The sequence below is a fragment of the Lethenteron reissneri genome, chromosome 24, assembly GCF_015708825.2.
Source record: "Lethenteron reissneri isolate LAM-NWPU_2019-01 chromosome 24, ASM1570882v1, whole genome shotgun sequence".
NCBI classification, from domain to species: domain Eukaryota; kingdom Metazoa; phylum Chordata; class Hyperoartia; order Petromyzontiformes; family Petromyzontidae; genus Lethenteron; species Lethenteron reissneri.
The window spans coordinates 13,396,767-13,413,355 of NC_083802.1; the positions used below are offsets into that span (position 1 = coordinate 13,396,767).

The window sequence follows — 16,589 nt, forward strand, 5'->3', positions numbered from 1 at the left end:
TTATGGCCTGAGAAACTTGAGCTGTCGTTCTATCAATGTTTAAGTAATGGCCGTTTAGCATTCTCCTCAAAAGGCACAAAAACAGAGTTAATAACCCGCTAATTAATAAAACATGGCCTCTTGTTGCGCCCTAATTATGTGAGATACAATACAATTCAGATTTGTAGAGCGTATAATTCGCGACTCCATCTCAAGACGGAGTCACAATTATTCATGGTTGATTTATAGTGAGGTGGTAGATCATCAGCAGATTGAAAAGAGCGTGGTCTTGAGTCTGGACTGGTATGAGGGGCAGGCAGCCGACAGCACGGACGACTGGGGGATGAGGCTTCACAGACTCTGTGGGCGGTCAAAGTTCGTTGAAAGAAGAATACATGCCTATCCGACCGCTTTCTTTATCGAGCCGTGCCAATGTCAGACACCGGCAACTCTTGCGATGTCGGTGGAAATGTCAGAAATTCAGAGAGGGAGACGCCCTTCAGTTGAGATGAGACTCAGCGATGGCCCAGACGGCCAGGGGAGTGGGCGAAGAAGAGACCGAGGACGGCCTCTGGCACTCCTATCTTGTTGTTTCATTGTTTGTTGTTGTCTCGTTCTCAGCCGCCCCCACTGGACTTGTGTGAAAAAGAGCCTTTATAGCCTCATTGGATTCCTCCAGTAGAAATGTATCTTCTGATCCTGAAGAGAAAAAGAACCAATCGTGAGTTAGCGGAGGAGAAGTCCAAAGCTGGCCTGCGTGGGCCACCTCACGCGTTTGCTCCTCGACGCTGCACCTCCCGCGGCTGGCCCAGCGTCGTCGCGGCGTGGCTGCGAGCCGGCTGCGTGGCATGATTAATTACAGCCAAGCGCGAACGCGCAAGCTGAGTGCGCCGCGTTTGTCCTCCCCGCCAATTAATAACGCGCTCGCCGTTTGTTTAGGCCTGCCGTCGGGTTGTTGATCTCTCTCTCTCTCTCTCACTTTGGGTGTGGCTCCGGGAGGGATGCTACCTTTACATTTTCGTTGAATTGATCTCCCGAGCAGAGAGGAACGTGTGGTGGTCCCCTGCGTGGAAGGGCTGCGTCGGGCAGCGGCCGCAGTCTGCCCTCACAATTTGCGGAGATCCGGGGGCAGAGCGAGGCCGGGCGATGTTTTTTTTTAAGAGGGAGTACGATAACCGCTGCTGCGTCCCGGGGTGTTTAACAACAACAAACGTCAGTACCAACAACAACAAAACAAGATGGGGGGGGGGGGGTGTTGATTATTCTACGGAGGATGTGCGGCGCGGTTTTAATTTTATTTATTTCTTAAAATTTATTTCATATATTTTTTTCCTCCTCCCCCCCCCCCCCCCATCTTTCGAGCCGTGCAAAAAAAAAAACTCCACGGTGAATCTAATCAGGAGGATGGGAACAGCTGCTTCTCCCCGCGGCTAAACGGCACCCGCGTCGCACAGAGGCAGGCGCGACGGACGGCAAATAATTGCTTTCCACCTCCGCCCGCTGTGCACTCTTCTGTCGTTGGAGCCTCTCTGCGCATTTAGAAAAAAAAAACCCACACACCCCGGCATCGCGGGGAGAAATAATGAAATAATTGGATGCAGCTATCGCGCGATGACGATGGGAGGAGGAGGAGGTCGCGAGACCGGCACGTCTCGCGTAAGCCCCGACCGGCGTTCTGGTTAAGCGGCGCGAACGGTGGGAGGTTAAACTGGGTTAGATTACCGCGCGGTGCAATTTGGATATTTAAGGCTTCTAAATACACTTGGATGTCACAATGTTGTATAAGTAGGGTGTGGGTGGGTGGGGGGTGGTGTGGCATGCTGAGGGCGGTGAGAGGTTGATTCTGGGAATAGAAATTTTTTTTTTAAACATAACCGTGGTCCCGATTAACAACCGTGTTTATACGAGGTGTGATGATGCGTCGATTCATATCACTTCAAAAGCTGATGATTCTCTTGTTTAAGAATGAAACACAAATTCGACTCATGCGTGTTGTAAATAATGATTTTTCGTGTGATCAGTCCAGCCACGAGAGCGCCACTATATTCACAAGAATCAAAAACTCTGAATCGTGACAAACCAAACAATCATCGGTTCCGCTGGATTGTCACGGCCCTACTTAACCCAGTTAAACTGCTTGCTAAAGGATTGACGCTTCATGATTAACCAACTTCTATCGAGGATAATCATAACAATAACAGCGTGGGGGTAGTTGCCGGTTACCGGCCTATCTCTTGCGAGGTTAATCCCAAACCTGGATTAATTCTTTTTGGCGCTCGCGTCCGTGGCAGCCCGCCGAGCGGCGGCGTAAAATATTCCACCTCCGCCGTTGCCCTCTGTTGCATTTGGGCGCTTACGAGACGGCGCCGCTTGTTAAAACGAATCCGTCGGGTGAAATTAAATCACCTGCCGAGATGACACGGCCGCGGACGGAGTGATGAGATTTGCGCGCGAGGGCCAGTCGCAGCGGCAGCGGCTGCCGCCGTCGGCTCGTGCTGTCGCGCGCTCGCGCAATCATCTCGGCGCAAGCGAGAGAGACTCCCCCGTCGCCAGTCACTTAGGCCGCGTTCCCACGCGCCTTTGCAGATCGGGGGACCTGTGCCGGGCCGTTTTTGGTACGGCATCGGCACTGCTTCTTTCTTTGATGTCCCCAAAAATGTAGGAGATGCGGGGTTCTGCGAGCTCAGTTCCCGTCCCGTTCTGTGCCAAACCCCCTTGCTCCTCCTCCTCCCTCTCCCTACACTCCACAGCTCGATGGAAGCAATATATATTTGTAAAGCTTGGTTTAACATAGACTTGCATGAGCTCACAAGCTGTGTTTTTTCGTGAAATAATAAAATACGGCACAGCAGTTGACTTAAGCGACACGCACCCCCCCCCCTCCCCCCCCGGCAACTGCTCTCTTTTGTTTTCCGCATCATGGCTGGGTCACTCGGAGGGTCGTCCAGACAGAGCATGCAGCTCCCCTTGCTAAGGGAGCCAAACAGCCCGTTAAGAGCAGGGTGCACGGCCCGGTTGGAGCTGGCTCGGCCCGGTACGGCTGCTGCCATGTCCCGGGCCGGGCCCACATGTCCGGGTTTGCGAATTGGGCCGGCCCGCTTCCCACTATCCACGTGAGCACAGCGTGGAGTAGATCAGTCGTTCTGTCACGCTGTCGCGGGCTGTTTGTTGTTTGGCCATCGCGTGCCAGGCCGACGCAGCTTGGCCCGTCGTTTGTCCTCACGGCAGGAACCGTTATGCCCCCGAATGAGTCACATCCGGGGATGTGCGAGGGATGCCAGGAGTGGGGCCGCAGAGAGAGACGGCACACGAGTTTTGCGGCGACGTCTCAACGAAGTGGCTGTCGGAGCGATATGCCGCTGATTGTTTTGTCACGGCGCTTCCTGCGACCCAGCGGATGGCTATTCATCATGGTTCATGCTGACCGTGCCCGCTCTGGCCCCGTCCTGCCAGGCGCTGCTCCACACCCAGTTCCATCGGACAGCGGCAACATCGCGCACTCCGGCCACGGTTGTCTCAGCAAGCGATCATCTCGGGCACAACCGCACCCCTCTGCCCCCCCACCCTCCCACTACCCCACTACCACCCACCGCTCATCTCCCTTCGTGAAGAGGGGGAAGGAAACAAAATGAATGCGATTTTGCCCACGAAAATTTCTCGCACGTCGCACACGAAGCCCAGCCCGGCCACGCGCGCGCGGGAGTGGAAGTGTGCGCGTAAATACACCACGGACACAGGTGCATGCGCACACACAGGTACACATGCTCACTCGCGCCTCCACACTCACGAGCGCGCGCACACGCTTGGCAAGAAAACGGTAATAGTTTAATGTAATCCAACCAATTACTTGGGCCCTATTTTCTGTCCACCCCTGAAGCCAGCAAAGCCAATTCCCTGTAATCTTCACTCATTTGCTAAGCTCCCGCATCTCTTGCCTTTCTCCCCTTTCTTGCCTCTAATCAATACCAGGGTAATTTGGGCCAAAATTGACTGTTTTGAGAACACAGACTTGGGGCTATTAAATCAAATGGCCTGCCCTCCAGCACAGATTTAGCTTTGCTCTCTGCTCTGTTTTTTTTTACCCACCTACTCTCCCTTTCTTGTTCTCCCATCAGAAATTGTATCCATGCTCAGGGTTCGTTACATTTAGTTTCTTAACTTTGTCGATTTTTTTTTCTGTGTAGATTGTTAAGCGTGCCTTTAGTTGAAGTCTTGTTACATTAGCGGTCATGTTAATTGTGTCCTTTATTGTTCAAAGCAGCTTGTCTGTGGGTGCTGGACAGATTTTTGGATCCCAGGACCATGAGAGATGATGATGGCTTGTGGGTAGTGGGGGGGGGGGAGGTTTTCATCCAGCAGGGGAATGTTCTTGGCTGATAATTTTGATGCTGCAGTATTTTAATTATTATTCTTTAGATGTACGCATTTACACTTTCGCAGTGACGTTTGCTGCTCCACCACCATCGTGTGCCATCGCCTTCATATTCGTTTGCCATCACGTTAAGAACTACGTGATGCGTGGTTTGACTTCAGACCCTTTCTGGCCGCGTGCATCTCTGCGCGGCAGAAGGGACCGCTCACTCTTCTGTGAATCGGATAACGAGCGTCGCTCCACCTGTTTGGCTTGTTGCGGTGTAAAAACATGGACTGTGTCCCACCCACCGAGGCTGGAGTCTCGAGTGCGCCATTGTGATGCGGAAGATTTTCAGTGAAATATGAACTCCGCTTGGGTTGGCAAGTCTGCAGTTGGGAGAGGGATTGCTGAATTTGTGCAATGAAATATTAACTTGGTTTTGGCTGCAGGGGTGGTGCAGTGGTTCGTGCGTTGTGTCCGAATTCCTTTCTTTTTTTTAAAAATCCTTTATATTAAGTTCGCGTGCTTGCTTGCTTGCTTGCGTGCTTGCTTGCTTGCGTGCTTGCTTGCTTGCTTAGGACCGTGCAAATCTTTCGGTCGTTTTTTAACCCACTTCCCGTGATCCAATCGAGCTGACATTTTCCACACAGACTCGTTGTGCCAGACAATTAATGTTCGTGAAAAAATATTTAAAATTTTTACACTTTTTAGGCAAAAAAAATTATTTTACATTTATTCAAATAGAACGTATTCATGGATTTGGCTGAACGTCACAGTATATGAGCCCAGAGCGTAACCCCTCCACAGGCCGTGGCGGAGTAACGCAGTTGGTAGCGCCCTCGCTTCCCATGCCAAAGGTCGCGGGATCGATCCCCGCGTCCTCCACAGGCGAATATATTTTAAATCCTTTATATTAAGTTCGCTTGCTTGCTTAGGACCGTGCAAATCTTTCACTCGTTTTTTAACCCACTTTCCGTGATCCAATCGAGCTGAAATTTTGCACACAGACTCGTTGTGCGTGACAATTAATCTTCGTGAAAATATTTTTTCCAAAATTTAACACTTTTTAGGACAAAAATATTATATTTAATTACCAATTGCTTAATGCTGCCATGCAATCATCTGACCCATAGGTGGCAGCCATCTCAAGCCAGAGGACGAGAGGACTCTAGCCGCCAGGCATATAAAGGATTTATAGTGAAAAACTTTGTTTTTACGGGTTATACTTTTTTACACCAGTGCACCATTGCTCCTCTAGTGGCTGCAGGAGTTCTACATGAACCAAATACCTATAACTATGCGCAAACCAAAAATAATTGACTCTGCCACGTGCGATTCACGAGCATTTGGAATCGATCTTGGACCAATTAATGGATTTAATTGCCCCGTTGCCCGTTTCATATATTGTGAGCGATTTGCCGGGCGATTTTGAAATCGGCGTGGCATTGCAAAGCTGTAGCTGCCTTTGTTGTGTACACTTTGTCGGTTTCTCAAAGCAGAAGGTGAGTGAGCGGGCTCCGAGCACCGCTTAAACAACCCACTGACGAAGATTATAGTGCCTGTAAAGACTCCTGCAAAAGTAATTGACACAGAAGCGATTTCGCAAAGCGCTCGCATTAATTAATGCGGGGCTTATCAGAAACGAGGAGCGGCGCTAAGGGTGCCCCGATGAATTGATTGACAGCAGTCCAATAAACACATTACCAAGATGGCTGGCATGGGAGCTGTTAAGGGAGGGATTTTGCATCCCGTTCCGTGGCCTTGTGGGATATTTCCGTGTATCCTGCGCGCTATCTCTGTTAAAGCAAGACAGTTAAAGAGAATTACTCGCGTACCTGAACAAAAGCGCCCAGCGGACTGCTCGTGGCCACTCAAAAAGCAGTTTTATTCGTTTGTTTTATTTTATTATTTTATTTTAATTTGTCCGTTCAAAAACGCGCGAGCCGCCCGTGCCGTTTTAAACGGCGGCGTCGTTTCAGTGTTTCTGAATGCGCCACCACCACCCCCCCTTGGTGCCTCCCGTGCACATCGGCGTCGCTTTTTTGGACGCTCTGACCGTTTGGGGACGGAGAGGGCCCAACGAGACTCGAGCTGTTGCAAGCGCCTGTTCAACTCCTCCGTGGGCTTTCCTCCTCGCGCGTCCGCGAAGCACCTTGCGTCATTTTTTGCCCTCAGCGGGACTTGAAGGTCTTTTTGCAGCCTCGAAAATTCGGAGTGCTCTAAAATGTAAATAAGTGTTGAATGCTTATTGTTCGTCGCTATTATGTTGTTGCTTCGCTTGCTTAGAATGAGCGAGTGTGTTTAGTATTAAGCAGCTGTTTTGTAAGAGAAATATTTTCTGAAGCATCTCATTTGGCCTCACCATTGCCGGTGATTTTTTAATTGTGTTTTTTAAGTCACGTGGGTTTGCATTAATTATTTTGTTTTGAAAAGCACATTATGCTTTTATGAACGCTGGTGTTTAACCGAGATTGAAATGAACGTACGCTCTTTGTGTTGCGTTGATTTAAAAGCTGTTGGTCGTGATCTTCTATTGTAAATGGCAGTCACGACATTAGGCATATATAGATGGCAGTGACAACATAAAGCGATACATCGAGAATGATGTGTGTAAGGAAGGGGCACCGTTGGACGGTACGTAGAATTTCAAGGGTCTGGATTGACGCAGAGCAGAATACTCTGTCTGCGTCCGCATACTTCTGAAGATAAAAAGAGCACTTCAGAGTCGTTTATTTATCCTGGAGAAATCCGATGAGCTAGGAAGGGCTTTTTTACAGATGTCCGGTCGGGGCGGGTCAGAAAGTTTACGACGACAAACAGTACCAAGAGCGATAGGGGTGCAGAGTTTCGGAAAGGTAAGCAAATTATTTCAAGTGCTCGGGGCATTTGGATGCGACGAGATACATTTACATCGGCATGCGTGACCCCCCGAAAGCGGTGATAGATCATTAAGGAAATGCAAATGTTTCGTCGTGGGTGATGAGGACGCTGCAGATCCCTGCGTGTGCGGCTCACCTGAATACCTTCGCCCCGTCTCTGCGGCTCGCCACGCGCCGTTCATCTTGCGTACAATTTGGCCCTCTAAGCTCTAGCTCCATCAAGTAAAATAAATAAAACAATTCTGTATTTATGGCCTCGACACAGAGGCGTTGTGTCTCTGTGTGTCTATGTGTGTGTCTCTCTCTGTGTGTCTATGTGTGTGTCTCTCTCTGTGTGTCTCTGTGTTGTCTCTCTCTGCCTGTGTCTGTGTGTGTCTGTGTGTGTGTATCCGTGTCTGTGTTTTGTCTCTCTCAAATTTAACAATCTTTGGAAGAATGCAATCAACCAGGTGGGGTGGTGACTGTTGTGTTAGCCGAATCTCAGTGTTGTATTGCTTTGTATTTCTAAGTTTACTACGTTTGTTTTCTACCCAATGACGATTGATTGTGTTGCAATCGAAACGTTGTATTAAATTATTAAATTTATTTTCTTTCTACGTGACTTTACCGAAAGAACCAAAGTGTAATTCTGTAGTATTATTATTTCATATTGCGTGTGCGGGTGAGAGGTGAAACGGAGCCGAGACCTATCATTTCACTGCGGCCGTAGCCTCACGGGGCATTTCAGCGAGTTTCAGCAGTTAAGCATCGTTGAGGTCGTTAGGCGAATGTCCGAAGGAACCTCGTTTCTATTCTCGAGCGTGTGGAATGTTTCCACGTGAAAAAAGCGAAAAAAATGTAATTCACCGGCTGAGATCGCCAGCTCTCGGTGTCTGCTGGGCGAGTGCACGTTTGTTTGCGCTCAAACGTGGACACGTCTGGTCATGTTTTGCTCGATTCAGCAACATATCGAGTAGCCGATCTGAAAGTGTGAATGTAAGAGAGCTGCCGACTTAAGCAGTAGAGTTTGTGTTTTTAGATGTGTGAGCAAAATACAAAGGAGCCGGCGGTACCGACGTACACACACGCACGCACGCCCCACAGGCTCAACAGTTTGTCCATCACACGGCGTTCCATCGTGCATCGGACGTTACGTGACTTTTTTGCGTTTCCTCGTTGTTTGTCCGTCTCAGGTGGTGAAGGGGCTGACGTATCTGTGGAGCTTGAAGATTCTACACCGCGGTGGGTGACAGGGCCCTCTCCGAACTGCTCCTCCCACCGCCACCAGCACCACCCGCCCCCACCCCACGCACCCTCAGAATCTCGCCAGCCCTGCATCGCTTTACAGAGGAGCAGGGAAGCGGATTAACTTATCGTGTATTTACTCAACAAAAGCGCAGTATCCCACTGTCCCCACAGGCCCCCCCCCCCCCAACGCCTGCCCCCCCACGATCCGCCAGCCTTCGCTGCTGCTGCGCTTTTCATTGACAGGAGGGGGGGGGGTGGAGAAAATTGAATTGGATTTTTGAAACAATGAACCCCCAGAGTCCCCACTCATCCCTGATGGTGTTATTTAATCTGCAGCCAAAAATGTGTTAACATAAAAGAGAGAGAGAGGGGCCCCCAGTGATATTGGGTTTGGGAGGTGTCCGTTTTGCCGACCGTTATATTTAAGGATGGTTTATTGTCTTCGTTTCTTTTTTTTCTCTTCTCCATTAAATCTGCCATTCAGTCGCGGTTCTGCCGGCGATATCGGCGCCGTAAATTTAAGGACCAAGGTCAGCTCCTCCGCGCGGCCGGCACTTTATCGTTGGCAGCCCGGCTCGCCGGCGATAAGGAACGCCGTCGCGGCTCGCCGCTAATAGAAAAGTTGTGCCGCCACCACAGCCGCCACCGCTGCTGCTACCGACATCGCCACCCCGCTGCTGCTACCGCCGCTGCTACCGACATCGCCACCGCTGCTGCTACCGCCGCTGCTGCTAACCGACATCGCCACCATCTTCGCCGCTGTCACCGCCATCACCGCCATCACCACCATCACCGCCATCACCACCATCACCGCCGCAGAGTGGTCGCATAGGGGGCACGCGCCCAAGCAAGCAATGTTTTAACGACACGCACGGGCAAACAGACATGGGGGGGGTGTGGTAGGAGGGAGAGGGGCAGCATACGAGGGCCGGGGTAGGGCTGGCGGCTCCGTCTCAGGCCCTGGCGTGGCCGTTATAAATTTAAAACAAATTTCAACTCCGTACCCAGGAAAGCCTCGCTGAGTCCTTAAGGCTGCTCGCTCGTTTTCTTCTGCTTGGGATGTTTGACCAATTCCGTTCTCGAGCATTTGTTGTGGGGAGTAGGGGGTGGGGGGGGGGGTCCTGGTAGGATGATATGGGAGCATCGTGGAGGAGACCTACCCCGCCGAAGATGCGTCACACGTCGATCCGTGTGTGGTCCATCTACCCTGCTCCCAAATCGCTGCAAAATAGGCGTGCACGCCCACACAGCCGCACGTCATTGCCGCGCAAATATATGTTATTTGTCATATTGATTTTGTTTAGATTACTTGGCCACTTCGAAGATGCCTCGCCAGCGTGCAAAGAGTAGGCCAAGACAACCTCTGAAGTGGCTCGCTACAGCCCCTTCTCTTAATAGGCCCTTGCAGCGACTTGAGCAAGATAATGCAGGGATGCACCTTTGCCTCTTACCGTACCGCCTTGTTTGTCTGTGCAGTTAAATCCGCGCCAAATGGCAAACGAGTTACTTTCCCCTCCGTCTATTGTTTATAAATTCAATCTATGCAACTTTGCGACGTGAAAAACACACCAACAGATCGGTTTCATTACGGCTTTCCCAAAAACTTGCGCTAACATTAGATTGCGACGAGGATTTAAAAAGGGTAAAAATTGGAGAATGATGAATGATTAGAGTCACGGAAACATTTTGGGTAACTTTTTATTACAGCTGGCCTGTAATTGCTGTCATGTTTGACTTGTTGGTTGGGATTTCCTTCGCGTCTGAGCCTCCGACAGAGGTCCCCCCGGTAATCACTCGTTCCGGAGCCTGCCTCGCTAAAGCAATCGCGCAACCTAATCAAACGCCAGCCCTTGAGCAATTATTCATATGTAACTGGGGCCCTATTTATACTGGACCGGTTATAGTTCCGTAATTCTTTAAACTAATTGTGGCTCTGAGCTCCCGGATTAATCTGCGCGGGACCTGTGTTTGCGGTGGCGGGCGGGCGGGCGCCAGCAATCTCGTGTGCAAAATAAAAGAAGGTGGCGGTGGTGCATCGGGCTCGGCGGTAATTAAAGAGCAATTAATTTTCCGGGTCTGAGTGACACATCTGTCATCTCTCATTTTCTCATTGTTTCCGTTTCGCCTCCTCTCCCTTTTACCCCCCCTCCCCATCCCCCCGTCCGCCCGCCCCCCCGCCCGCCCCCGGCGCTCCGCTCATCATCTCCTCCTCCTCCTCCTCCTCTCGGCTCGCGCCGCAGACGTCAAGCCCTCGAACATCCTGGTGAACACGCGAGGGCAGGTGAAGCTGTGCGACTTCGGCGTGAGCACCCAGGTGAGCGCAGTGGACGGAGGGAAAGAGGGGGAGGCCGGAAGTGATCGTGCCAGTCCGGTCACCCCCCCCCCCATCCCCGTCCCGTGCGTTACGAGCCACCGAGACGCACGACGCTCCGATGTGCGGGAGTCATGTCCCGCGATAGCGCGATGCCCGACACTGCTGGCGAGAAGTGCGAGAGACGCTACCAAGATGTCCCGAGACACTCGCACGCTCAACTCGTGTGTGGGTGTGTGCGTGAGGGAGACACGTGTGGGTGTGTGTGCGTGAGGGAGACACGTGTGGGTGTGTGTGCGTGAGGGAGACACGTGTGTGTGTGTGTGTGCGTGAGGGAGACACGTGTGTGTGTGTGTGACACGTGTGTGTGTGACACGTGTGTGTGTGTGTGTGACACGTGTGTGTGTGTGTGTGTGAGACACGTGTATGGGTGTGTGCGTGAGGGAGACACGTGTGTGTGTGTGTGCGTGAGGGAGACACGTGTGTGTGTGTGTGACACGTGTGTGTGACACGTGTGTGTGTGACACGTGTGTGTGTGTGTGACACGTATGTGTGTGTGCGTGAGGGAGACACGTGTGTGTGTGACACGTGTGTGTGTGTGTGTGTGAGACACGTGTGTGTGTGTGTTTGCGTGAGGGAGACACGTGTGTGTGTGTGTGAGGGAGACACGTGTGTGTGTGTGTGACACGTGTGTGTGTGTGAGGGAGACACGTGTGTGTGTGTGTGACACGTGTGTGTGTGTGACACGTGTGTGTGTGTGTGTGCGTGAGACACGTGTGTGTGTGTGTGACACGCTCCCGAGATGTGTTGAGACGCCGCTCATAGTGGCACGTGCGAGAGATGCGACCGAGACGCGTCTCAAACGCTGGAGATGTGCGTTAAGGCTACCGAGACACGTGAGAGACCCCATTGAGACACGTGTCACATGCCAGCTACACGTGTCTCGCCCGCGACCGGTGCATCTTGCATGCTACCGACATGTGTTTTTATACTTGACCGACACGTGCATCACATGCTATTGACATGTATCGCACGCTTCCAACATGCTTCTCACACTACCGATATGTATCTCGCACGCTATCGACACGCGTCTCGCACGTGACCGACACGCGAGACGCTCCCAAGGTGTGCACATGAAGCCGTGCTTGATGAAAGTCAGGATGTCATTGACAACAATGTGAGATAAACCCCACTGGTTTCGCTTGAGGAGTAAGGCTTTTTTTTGTGAGCGTAAAAATTAAGCTGACAAATGTTTTGTTGTACTCAAATGCATATTCGTTTTGGGGCAAGCAACTGCTTTATTGTTAATGCAAGCATCCGAGCATTGCTCGACGTAAACACGGAGAATGTCAAAGCACATTATCACGTGCCTCATCGGCAGGATGACAGGCAGCCTGTTTTATAACTGTTCCAGAAACCCGCCCTTACCCCCTCTCCTCATCGCTGGGGAAAGGCAAAATTATTCATTACACCGGCCCGGGCAAAAAAAAAAATAGATGGCAGGAGAGGATTCGGCACATATATACAGTGCATCGGGAAAAAAAATCCTCTGATATTGTAATTACTTCTTTGCATGAAAACAAGAGGGAGCTCATTGAAATGCATAGCCACTGCGCAGGACAGAGCCAACGCCACAATGCATGGGGTCGGAGGTCGTGCGTTCCACCGAGGCCTCGACAGAAATTAACGCGCGTGGACAATGCTGTCCTGCCACTGTCACCGGCTTTTAATTAATTTCCCTCTTACGGACACTTGGCGCGCTCTTTGTCGCCGTGATGGCACGGAGATCCCAAGAGTCTCTTCTTCCCCGTCCCGTGTTTTTATAGCACGCGTGCACACACACACGCACGCGTGTGGGCGAGCGCGTGCGTAAGCGCGTGCTGTACCGCAGGAATTGCGTTTTTTTTTTTTTTACAGCAGTGTTTCTGCTGGAACAAAAGCTGTTGGATTTTTTTGGCGTCATGAAAGCGATTCCCCGGAGCGTGGCTCGCGAGTGTGCTCCTCTTCTTTTGTCCGTTTTGTCTCCATTATTTTTTTTTTTCCTTCCCCATCCGCGCAAGTTCTTTGCGGATTCTGGCTCCCCTGAAGATTTGACAATGATGGCGCTGAAAATTAATGCAACGACGCAGTGAATTAATCGCAGTTTATTTTGTGTGACCGGACTGGGACAATGGGGACCTGCCGCTTGCAGGCGGACTCCCCAGACGGGTGCGAGGGTCCTTGCGAGCCGACGTGCAGGCAAAACTTTTTTATCGCAAGTGATGAAAAGACAAGAGTCGTGTCCATTTTGCACTCGTAGGTGTTGGGATTATATGTACTTTTTGTTTTAAACAGAAAAAAGCTGTTGCTGTATTTAAAAAAAATATTTTTTTGTTTTTCCTCAGTTGGTCAATTCAATCGCCAAGACGTACGTCGGAACCAATGCTTACATGGCGGTGAGTTGGAGAGTGTGCGTGCTTGTTTAGATTCCTGCAAATAAGCAGCCTTGGTAACAACGGCATTGTTTCCTAGCAATTGCATGTCACAAGATGGAATCGCGCGCATTGCTTCCACTGTGTAAGGAACGTCAAATATTTATGAATCCTCTCCCAATTGTTCACACCATCTGCATCCACAAAACCGTTTGTGCTTCACAACCTTGAGGCCAGCCACCCGAAAAACCTTGGCAAGACTTGTGCCCCGTGGAAGTAACCGCAGGAGCATTGTGGGGGTCAGGGTGGAGGCCGGGAGGTGGCGGGGGGCGGGGGGCGGGGGGCATGCAGGCGGTTTAAAAATAATACTTTCATTAAATCACACTCGTCAAAACCGTAAGTCTTCTATGGAGAGCGCCGGGGAAGAAAGTGCGGTCGGCGGGGCAAAAGCGCGTGCGTGCTCGCTCGCGATTCACACGGGCGTGACCTTCCCCCGCAAAACGGCGTCTCGCTCGCTCGCTCGCCCGCCGTTTGCGATTGTGCAACGGGACGGGCATGCAGGTATTTTGGTCAAACTTGAGCCTCTTATCCACCCCCTGCCCCAGCTGGGAGGCCGAGTGCTCTGAGAATTCAATGCCGAGCGCCTTTGTTACTCTAGCGCAGAGAAAGCAAAGAAGGGGCGCGCGGTCGGGCGGGCGGGGAGTGGTAAGTGGTAACTTAACAGAAAGCCCCGCCGTGGCTTTTGTCTCGATGGTAATAACAGCCCTGACGGGATGCGGGGAGGAGAGGAGAGAGGGAGGCTATGGGGAGGCCGAGATGGCCGGGGCTCAGATGGGGCTGGCTGAGCTCTTAACAGGCGGCCGACACTTCAGGCTGTTTTGTTCCATTACCGTCCCTTTCCTTTTCAGCGCTTTGAAGGTTTTAACGTTTCGAGGACCGCTCGCACACGGCCCCGGCCACGGCTTGCCGGCGAGAGGGGAGAGCCATCGCAGTGGCCCCGTGCATTATTGGAAATTATACAGGCGTCAGACACGCCCGCCCGCCCGCCTGCCTGCCTTGCCCTGCCCGCACGCTCGCTCGCTCATCCACCGGCTTGCCTGTCCACCCGCGATCTCGCGCATGCCCGAGTGAACGAGTGTGTGACTGTGTGTGTGTGCACAACAACAACGGAGGGCGGAGGAGCGACGCTCACAACAACGAGCGGAGCGCCGGGTGGCTAAAGCACAGCAAGTTGGTACAGTAGGGGGCACAGGTGGTGCATCAGCCAGTCATCTTGGTCATCTCAGTCGACCCGTGGCACCTGCTGGGTCTCCCCCGTGACCTCCTGCCAGCGGGCGTTCGACACTTCACGTGGCCTCAAGGTGCACTTGGCCTGGCACAAGCGTCATGGCGGTTGTTGTTGTTGTTGCACGTGTGTGTTTGTCCGCACGCATTTGAGTGTGTGTGTGTGCGTGAGTGTGAGTGTGCGTGCCGGCAAGATGGGGCCCTTGCCGTGCGAAAGCTTCAAAGTGCCGTCCTTTCATCATCTGAACGTCCGGCCCCTTCGTCGAGCCGTCATAAATTAATTATTTCATACATTTGTGCCACGCGCTAGAACAACTGCGCATTTGTGTTATTTTTTTTATATATATGTTAAACATTCCTCGTCTGTGCCGCTCAATCTAATCAACCGCGGGCTCGTTTCATCCCCGCTTCCCGGCGACGGCGTTGCGCTGCTCCTCCCACGGCAGGATTGTTTTTCCGCGGCCGGGCGCGCCACCAGTCACCCGAAAACGGTAAACGCTGCACATTCCTCGACGCCGCTTACAGGCGAATAGCGGCGGCAGCAGTAGCAGCAGCAGCAGCCGTTAACGCCTTCGAGTATCCTGACCGGTGCAGGGCGCCGAGCCCACGGTGAGAATGAGACGACGCTTGGGCTGCGTAAGGTGGCGATGATGGTGGAGAGCTGTGGTGCAGTGGTCAGCGCATCGCTACTGTTCCTCGCTGCCCCCCCTCGCCCCCCCCCCCCAGGCCCACACCAACCCCTTCTTAACCTCCCTCGCATGTTCTGCTGTAACCATTTATTACCCCACCACTTTTAATGACCCCACTCTTGATCTCAACCACTTCCATCTTACGTACAATTTTATAATCGCTGTGAAGCTTTTTGGCATAAGGCGCTGTCAATCTGTATGAGATAAGGAGTTGAGATGAACCTTCTTGCGACTTGAGTTCGATTCCCGGCCGTTGCCTAACATCGGTGGCGAATATCAGAAATCGGTTTTGGGTCTCCCCGAGGTTGATTGAGTCTCTGTTGAGTTGCTGGACCAGTGCTTTAACATCTAGACTGGGCAGAGAAAGGTGGCAGAGCGTGCTGCTGGTCACACCACCCCCTCGGGCGCCGTGCTGGCTTTCATAACTTAGGTGCTCGCTAACAGTACTTGCCCCGAAAGTAAAAACATTTTTGGTGCTGGTGGTGGTGCTTGCTGGAAATCTGTCTTCAGATTTGAATGCAACATTGGAGGATTGTTGTGTGGAGATGGAGCTGTTATGCACGAGTCGTTCACCTACAAAGAGATGAATTTCCTTTAGGAGGCAGTACAGCAAGTTGCTTTCAGATCTGTGCTATGTTTGAGTGTTCACCAGCGGCGATTTACTGAGCAGGCTTCAAATGCCGTTGAAAAACACTTCGCCAGAAGCCACATACTCTGGTGGCTCTAACTTGTTATTTTCTTGTGATGTGGTAGAACGAACCCTTTGTCCGTTTCTTGTAACTTGCCGATTCGTCCTCACTGGACATCTGTGAAAAAGAGCTTCACAGCGCATCGGATTCCTCTAGGATAAATGAAGATTCTGACTTTGAAAAAAAAACGGAATTCGTGGAGGAGACACCAGAGTGCCGGAAGAAAAACCCTTTCCGACGGAAGAGCTCGTACGAAAACCTGGTCTATGTGCTACCGCCTCCTACAGGCACCGCCCTGCTGCTCGGAATTCATCTCGGTGCGACCCACCAACCCTGCCGCCCTAACGAAGCTCGCCGGATCGCCGGCCCATGGTGTAGCTGTCGGGTGTGCAGGCAGTGCAACTGCGCGGTTCCCCCGGCCTGCGTAGAGGGTGGTGGACATTGGAGAGAGGTGGCGGTCGCCCACTTCGTTCCTTGCACCCGGCCTCTCGGATTAATGAAGTGAAGGAAGACGTAGCAGAAATCGGTAGGCAAATGGATGGCGTCGGAGGAGGAACCTCGTTCAGGCCCATTGTCGCTGCCGAGCAGACGGATTTGAGGAGGAGGTGGAGGAGGAGGAAGGACCGGGGATTCTGTTCCAAGGCGTGCGACGACGCAGTTGCCGCGGCGCGCAGCATCGCCAGCGCACCCGGCGTGCTGTCCCATCCCATCTACCCCAGCGTAGAGACCCCCCACAGATGATAAACCATTAGACAAAGGATGTAGT

The 16,589-nt window shown here is 52.0% G+C and overlaps 1 protein-coding gene across 3 annotated transcripts in view; it reads left to right on the plus strand.

Annotated features, from left to right (window-relative positions):
* MAP2K5 (mitogen-activated protein kinase kinase 5) overlaps positions 1–16,589 on the plus strand; it is a 119,878-nt gene that overhangs the window by 50,250 nt on the left and 53,039 nt on the right. For all 3 annotated transcript variants that reach the window (XM_061558346.1, XM_061558347.1, XM_061558348.1), the window contains 3 exons: positions 8,385–8,433; positions 10,680–10,753; positions 13,135–13,185. In XM_061558346.1, the coding sequence (XP_061414330.1) occupies positions 8,385–8,433; positions 10,680–10,753; positions 13,135–13,185 (174 nt within the window). The remainder of the gene's footprint in view (positions 1–8,384; positions 8,434–10,679; positions 10,754–13,134; positions 13,186–16,589) is intronic.